This window comes from Branchiostoma floridae, chromosome 9 (genome assembly GCF_000003815.2).
Source record: "Branchiostoma floridae strain S238N-H82 chromosome 9, Bfl_VNyyK, whole genome shotgun sequence".
Lineage (NCBI taxonomy): Eukaryota > Metazoa > Chordata > Leptocardii > Amphioxiformes > Branchiostomatidae > Branchiostoma > Branchiostoma floridae.
This window is the reverse complement of record NC_049987.1, coordinates 20,976,510-20,984,832: the sequence shown is the minus strand read 5'-3', so window position 1 is coordinate 20,984,832 and position 8,323 is coordinate 20,976,510. Positions and strand designations below refer to the sequence as shown.

Sequence of the window (8,323 nt, the reverse complement as noted above, 5' to 3'; positions counted from 1 at the left end):
TAGTAGATATCAGTTTGCGCAACACTACGTTTGTAGCTTCTATCATTATGCAACGAAAAACGAAGTTTCAGTACAGTGGTATGTACCAAAGTGCTGTATTTTGTCATAGAAAAAAATAATATCAGAGGTAATAAAAATGATGACGTCATCAATTCGGCCCCAAAAAAATCAGATTTAGAATTCTCTAATGCCCATTTATCAACATTCGTTACGGCTCCATTCTTTCTTAATTTATTAATAAGAAAACAGTGGAAGGTCAAAATGCCAATTTAGCCAACCGAGATACCTTAAAAGGAAATGACCATTGTCTTTGACACCTGTCATCAGATCAGTAACACTCCTGACAGTAGGACTGGACAATGCTGGCAAGACATCCACTATCAAAGTAGTCAGTGGAGGTGAGTATGTTACTGTAAAGTCTTTCGTTCTGGGTACCCTTTTGTTGCAGTCACAAACTTCAGTTGTCAACCTGTTTATTTTAAGGACAATGCTTGGGGTTCAAAGCAGGCAAAAACTAATCAACACTGCAATCTATTACACAAACAGTAATCATTAAAGTACAGTAATAGCAGAGTAAATTTCTGCTGTCCACTCATCAAATTGATTTTCTTCTTGCTTTACAGAAAACCCAGAGGGAGTGGCGGCGACGCTAGGATTTTCCCCGCAGGAGTTTAAACTCGGACGTTATGACATCACCACAATGGACTTGGGGGGTGGGAAGGGTATCCGTGGGATCTGGCCACGCTACTACGCCGAGGCGCACGGGTCAGTTTTTGTGGTGGACGCCAGCGACAGAGCGCGGTTTGAGGAGGCCAGGACAGTGCTGGAGGATTTCCTGGGGGACCCACGGATATCAGGGAAGCCTGTGCTGGTGTAAGTTGTCTCTATTCTCATGTGTACATATATATGATAGTCTGCATGGGGGGGGGGGGGGGTCCTGACAACGATGTATGCCAAATTCGGCATGACTGATGTTAAATTGACGAAGGCTACCAACGCTTTACGCTTCATCCCACTAAGAATTACGTAAAATAAAATAGCTTCCCTACGAATTATGGGTAATTAAATAGGCCTGCCCAGCCTTACAGAAAAGAGCATGCAGACCCTCATATGTAGTATGTACCTCTTAGCATGCATGAAGGTTAGATATCCAGGCACAAGTAATAAGATATGCCAAATAGCAGTTACTCAAGCATCTGGATATGCAACATGCTGTTCAACAGATTTTAATCAGTATCACTGAGGAAAGGTAGTGGATGGTACCTGACATGTCTGCCCATTTCCAAAGTCATATCTGATTGCTTGAGTATTCGGCATTAAAAAAAAATCTTAACCTGTGAAAATTTTAGGTTTAAATTAGATATCGGGGTTCTCCCCAGAAATTTTTAGTGGAGGGAATGTGAAATCTCCCTCGGAGCGTCGGAAAATGATCAGAGGAAAATAGAAAAAAACATTTTAAGTTTGAAAATCAGTATAGTGGCGCTGAGCTAGGAGAATAGTGGCGCTCCGCCGTTGTTCAATGGTCTGGGGAGAAGCCTGGATATTATAAGCATCAGTTAAGCAATGGTTTGTTTGATATAGCCCTTTTATTTTGGCAATCTTCTTGGTATTTAAATGAAAGTCAAGTGTTTGTACATGTATATCTTCATGTTTATTGATTTGATTGTTGTACGCAATGTGCATGTACATCTTCTGCTGTACACTTGCGCACTTTAGGCATGTTACATCTATATTCTTCTAGAACACATACTGCAGACAACTCACACTCTTGATTCATATGCACAACAAACTGGATATATTATGTAATTTGGTTTGTTTTTTTCTTTCCCACAGCCTTGCTAACAAACAGGATGTAGAAGGTGCAGCTGATGAGAACGATGTGTGCAGTGTTCTGTACCTGGAACAGATGGTCAACAAGTACAGATGTCCATGTAAAATTGTAAGTATCCAGTTGTCTTCATGAATATCCTTATTTTCCATATACAGTGCATTACAGTTCCCATTGGTGTGTTACTGGATGTGAATGGTTATTTTTCAAAGGGATTCACTTAGGATCAACTTATTAAGAAAAATATTCAGAAAAAAATACCCAAATACTGTAAAAACAGGTTGTGTGATGCCTGCTTGAATAGACAAAATCTTGAGCATCAAGCTACAACAAGGTAACTAGTCACAGTGTCACTGACGAAAAACAATCGATATTATCTGAAATGTCTAACCATTTCCAAAATCCTATCCAGTTGCTATTTGGCATATCTTATTACCTGGACGTCTAACCTTCATTAACAGAACTATATCCATGGAGGAAGTGGAAGAAACTTAAGTTAATGTTTCCTCTCCTGATTTCAGGAACTAAGCTCCACAGCTGCAGGTTTCGGTAAGAAAGTGGACCCCAACATCAGCACGGGTTTCCGCTGGCTGCTGGACCAGATCGGGAAGGACTTCAGCCACCTCAGCTCCAGGATAGAGAAGGACCTGGAGGAACAGAAGGAGAAAGACGAGCAGGAGAGGAAAGAGAGAAAAGAAAGAGTGGCAAGAGCCAGAGAAGAGAGGTAAAAGGTTTTATTTGATTTGTGGCTAGCTACTCAACTTTTGCAGTCCAATGAAATGAGAGATGTCAAATAAATACCAATGACACTTAGAAGCAAACATATTTGTGAACATTCAACTGCACCACTGGTTGACTTTTACATTGCATTTTGAAGTAAAGATTTTCCAAATTTACCAAGAGGTCAAGATACTAACAGAGACCTACATGTATATGAAAAACTTGAATCTCCCTGAAACAGGCTGTATCCAGGTCAAGACTTTCTCCATGTTTTCACGCAGATTTTGTGGTTCGGCATTATTTCTTTTATTCCCAAGAAACAACAGAGTATGTCAATGTGGGCTGAGTGGTGGGATATCAACAACTTTGCTAATTTTTGGATATTTTCTTGCTTCTGTCATAGGAGAAGAAAAGAAGAAGAGGAGGCCAGAAGAGAAGGTAGAACGATTGAGAAGAGTGATGAAGAAGAAGAATTTGAAGGAAATCCCTTCAAACCCATGGACAGAGTAAGGGTAAGTACATGGAGCTGGTTTACTTTGCTTCGGTCCCTCTTGATATTATCATATTCATAATGTAAGTCTTTTTGGATGAGGAAAGACAAGACAAATAGAGTTCCTTACAGATGTTTTATGTAAAATTTCTCTGTAGACATGACATGTATGAAACAGGTATGAAATGAAGTATGGTCTTTTCCAGCTTTAAGAACATTTTAGACATTGCTAGTGCACATGATGCTGTTACCTGTCACATATATAATATATATATCTGCAAAATTTAGCTCAACATATTTGTCTTTTATTTACAGGGGGATCTCGCAAAGAGGGACCAAGAGAAGAAGGAGAGAAAGTTGAGAGAAGCTGCTGAAGGGCAAGAAAATGAAGAGAAGAAAAAAAAGAAGAAGAAGAAAAAGAAGGCAAAAGGTGAGGATGTGTTACAATAGGACTTCATATTAGGAATGTATTTGTTGAGAATACAGATTACCTCTGTACAGTAGCATAAGGCCACACTGGTCTGTTGAGTTACTAGTAACTACTGACTAGCAACTTAGGGAACCATGCTAAAGATTCATAGATAAATGAATTGAGTTGTTTTCCAGACATTTTAAAAGACAGAGAAAAAAATCTTCAGCAAAGGTATGAATTGTTGCAATATCCAGTATTGCAGGTAATAATATTTAATCAATCAATCAATCAATCAAGTTAATATTAGCCAGGAATATAAGATTTCAAAGTTGATGCCTTCACATGTCTAAGTAAGTGTCAAACCTTTTCTTCAAGACCAAGATAATGAGCAGCTGGAGAGATTAGAAGGGAAGGAGAGATCAGAGGAAGACACAACAACGTCGACGAGTAACAACCACTCCACCTCCCACTCCGACGCCTCGCCGCAGCAGTCGTCACGGAAAGAGGACGAGGATGAAGGAATTGAGATCACGCCGTCGAACTCCGACCTCGGGCAGCAGAAAACTGAGGAGAGTAGAGGTACGATGCCACTCCAGCAAGGAGGTTGTGATTCAATAGGATTTATAGATACACAGAGGAGCTCAAATGTGTACTTGTTTTCTGGATGATCACAAGTCATGTGCCTAACCCACCCTGTCTGCCTACCATTGTCTTCCAAGACAGATGGATGCCAACACATTTCTGGATGATAACCTGTATGAATTGTGGTTGCTATTGTTAACATTTAATCTATCATGGCCAACTATTCTTGACTGGACTTTATATTGACTAGTCTTCAACCTTTAGAATACTTCATATTCAAAGAAACTGATTGAAACTAAAAAATGTCAATTTGAAAAGGACTTGATGGATATTATGTATGAAAAAGTCAAGCTTTATATGAGCTCCAACTTTATGACGAGTATGACAGATGATGAGGATGACTTTGAATATGAGCTAGTCTAACGGTCTACCTCGCAATATTTCAGAAGAGAGAAAGGAGAAGAAAAAGAAGAAGAAGCGGAAGATGAAGAAGAACAACCGGGTTGCCCCCGGCGATGCAGACGAACCAGAGCAGAACGACACTCCCTTCCCATCACCCCGTGGGGCGCGCGCCATCCTGCCACCCATCGGTCCTCCCGGAGAGAGGATTCTCTCCGGTCGAGCGAGCAGGAAACCGGTGCTGGAGCCGCTTACAGAACCCAGTAATGAAGGTGAGAATATTTGACTGTTTGTTTTATGTGTTGGCCGTTTTAATTTTTATGCAATACGAGAATGGTAAAACATGTTGTTAAATCAATCCTTACTGCTGGAGATACATTTATATATATATACAAGATTTATTAAAAAGAATTAATTTTGTATATATATCCAGCAGTAAGTATTGATTTAGCTACATGTTTTACCTACATCCGTTAGCTAATCTACACAAACTTACTAAAAAGGTAACATTTGCTGGGAGATACATAATGTTTGACTTCCACATGGTCTTGCCTGACAATTCATTACTCTATATATTTTTACTCAAACATATTAAAATTGATATTGACCAGCCCCTCCAGCTCTGTCCTGCCACTTGCTACATATAGTGTAATCGAACACCACATACAGTATGTCTTGTCACGCTTATTTGTTTGGAATGGAAGAAGAAATAAAACAATATGTATTTACCTTCCGTGAAGGTATACATATTGATCCAATTTATTCATTCAAAGCACCAAAAATAAGAACTCCAGGAAAATAAACACAAAGATCAAATTTAGCCAAATCTTCTTTTAGCATCAAAAACTAGTAGAAACAGCCAGTTCATTTCTTGTTTCTGAAGTTTGCTGATAACTAACTCCTGTCTTCTCTTTGTTCCAGGAGTGGCAAAATGGTCGCTAGCGGAGGACTTAGAAGAACCCACATTGGTTAGACCCTTCAGACCAAACTCTGACGATGCTGACATCATCACCTGAGGATTGTGGGATGGATGATTGACAGCTACAAGTGACTGACAGGTCGTCAAACAGTTACATTATTTACAGTATGGCATAGTTAGGAAGGGGTAGGGAAGAAGCAATACAAATGTATCTTCGAAGACCTCAAGAAACAGCAAAGACTGACAGATGTGCAGTAGAAGTGGATTAAGTTGAGGGCAGGGGAGAGATTTGTTGAGCCCCCAAAGGTATAAATTGTTGGGATGGGGTTGTACAGTATTGATGTACAGTAGTGAAAAGCCCCAAATGCGTTGTTGCGCTTCTGCTAGATTCCTGCTTTATACAACAGTATTCAAGGTCCCAGAAACTTGACTAGAAAATTAACGCTATCCTTTCGTCATCTTTTATATGAAAATTGATACTGCCATCTACTGTTTCTGCTTGCATGCAACCGTCTTAAGCACAGTTAACACTAGAAATGTTCATTTTGATAATATTTTGAATATAGGTTAGATCACGTCATTGATGATTTCATTTTACTAAAACTTTTACGATTCTAATCTATGTTGTATATAGCTGTAAAGGTAGATGTATATTGTTTGCTATGTGTTTGCTATGCCAATGCAGGCATGGATGTGCTTTGTTTTACAGTCTGTAGTTGTGTAGACCATATCAGTTCTGTGACTGCCATAGGAGAATCTGTGGAAATAGACACAGTGCAATGAACATGACTGGACTGTCAGATGCAATGGTAAATACAAGTTTGCAGATGTGCCATATGCACCATTGCTTCAGCTACTTATCGGAATAACCAAGGAGGTTAAACCTCCTTGGAATAGCACACTGTCATGTGATAATGTTATTTTGAACGCATTGTGAGAATAGTATGGATGCCTAACAGTAGGCATAGCCAAAGTAATGCTTACCAATGTGTAAAACTTCAACCTGAATACATCTCAAATATGCCTTTTACTCAGAGTAGAAAGGATCTAATTCATTCTCAGCATTTGTCAGTTTTTGCAATATTTAATGCTCTTTTCTAGTATAATGCACTTTTTAACAGTTTGTCTCATTAAAAAGTGAACTTTTCAAAAGTGCAACACATTCCTATATGTGGTAGAAAAGGTATCAAATTTTACAAAAAAGACTGAGAATGAGCCAGATCCTTACATCTGCTTGGAGATTGGGAAATGTTGTCTTCGTATGTTTAGCACTTCTCACCAACCAGTGGAAGAAACTTGTACGAAGTATGATGGGATGCTTGTTCTGATTGCAGATTATGCTTTGTCATTAATCCTTGCAATTGTGTAATACATGTACAAGTACGTTTCAAAGTACGCATGTTATGGCCAGTTTACATATGGGACCATCGGCGTTTAGTTGCAATAAAACAGTTTGTCGTCAAACTACCAGATAATGTCGAACTGCCAGAAGCAATATGTGTCAGAACTAATTTAACGAAGGTTTTCCTACCAGAGCTGTTACAAAGCATGTAAATCTATGTGAGACTGTAGATACTTGTATAAAGACATTACAAGAACACTTGTACATGTTGCGCAGTAGATGGTACACAGTACATTACTGGTTTTAGGAGAGGAAAAAGTTGTACTGACTTCTCAAGATGGCTAGTTGTTGTAACTCACATGTGGACTAAATTAATTCTTTTCTACAATGTTAAAATATGTATATTCATTGTTTTAAGCTTTTTATGTTGGCAGTTATAGTAACCACAGTAACTAACAATCATGGTCTGTTACCGACAGGTACAATGTCTTGTAATGTGTAAGATACTGTAAAATGTACATTGCTCATGCAATGGACTTGAAAGTAAAGATTTTATTGTTTGTATGAAATCGTGGTGTTCCTCCTTTCTTTAACTTAAAATTCAAATCCTTGACACACCTTTTAGTGTAGTACTACATGTATATGGCAGTGCCCATCTCTGTTCCTGTAGCCCTTGGGCCACTACAGCATTAGGCTAGTCCAGTGGAACTGTTGTGTGTTCAACTGGCGATCTGCCATACTCAGAAGTAATGAGCTAATGAGTTGATAAGATCTAACTGAAGTCAAGAACTTTATTAAGATTGCTCTTTAATTCTATGATTCAGCGGTAAATCAACAAAAGTGAGAATATGACTGATTTTATTGAACAACACGAAAGATATTTACACAATTGATCAGGACGAATACATAAGCCTTTGTAAAAGCTCATTAGAAAAAGAGTAAGTAACCCTCGAACCATAAACTGAACAGTCCTCCATGACAATAAACAGTTCGGACAGGATACTTGAAGCATGGGAACACATAATGTGATGTAAAACAAAGAAGGCTTTGAAAACATAGAAGGCTTTACTTTAATTTTTCCCCCAAGTGTAACAAAAACATGTCTATAAAAAAAATGAGAACAGCCAAAAATATACATGAATCTTTTGTACAGTTATTCCTAAGCTACACTATGATAGTTTGCTATGTATACTAGACTTGAACTGTAGAATATCAAGTATGGCAATCTAGATTTTTTTTATTTCGAAAAATACATACACGTCACATTCATCAGTCTAGCAGGACAACTACAAAGTACTATACTTTCTTAGATACTAAAGACTTAATATGCTTAGCCAATATTTGTACAATCTATTTGTAATGATGTACATGTAATGTACATCATGCTATGGGACGAACGAGAACGAGAACATGTATTGTTGGAAATATTTCCACATTTCTACTACGATCAAAGAGAGGGCTTGCAGTATCAACATAACTGTGTTGTTAGTTGTGTTAAAATGCTAGGTACTTCTTAGAGGCAAAAGAATTGAGAAGACAGGATAGCATGTGTACTATATTTCTTTATGTATGAATGCCTGTGTGTGCAAAAATGAAATAATACTAAGTTTACAGTCACAAAGTGAAAATAA

The 8,323-nt window shown here is 38.3% G+C and overlaps 1 protein-coding gene across 1 annotated transcript in view; it reads left to right on the top strand.

The window, feature by feature from the left end:
• Positions 1-7,261, top strand: part of LOC118422687 (ADP-ribosylation factor-like protein 13B) — a 9,994-nt gene extending 2,733 nt beyond the window's left edge. The window contains exons 2-10 of the mRNA XM_035830382.1: positions 328-398; positions 624-873; positions 1,834-1,939; positions 2,350-2,552; positions 2,952-3,060; positions 3,354-3,468; positions 3,826-4,029; positions 4,479-4,703; positions 5,353-7,261. Of these exons, the coding sequence (XP_035686275.1) occupies positions 328-398; positions 624-873; positions 1,834-1,939; positions 2,350-2,552; positions 2,952-3,060; positions 3,354-3,468; positions 3,826-4,029; positions 4,479-4,703; positions 5,353-5,447 (1,378 nt within the window). The 3' untranslated portion in view covers positions 5,448-7,261. The remainder of the gene's footprint in view (positions 1-327; positions 399-623; positions 874-1,833; positions 1,940-2,349; positions 2,553-2,951; positions 3,061-3,353; positions 3,469-3,825; positions 4,030-4,478; positions 4,704-5,352) is intronic.
• The last annotated feature ends 1,062 nt before the right edge of the window (positions 7,262-8,323 follow it).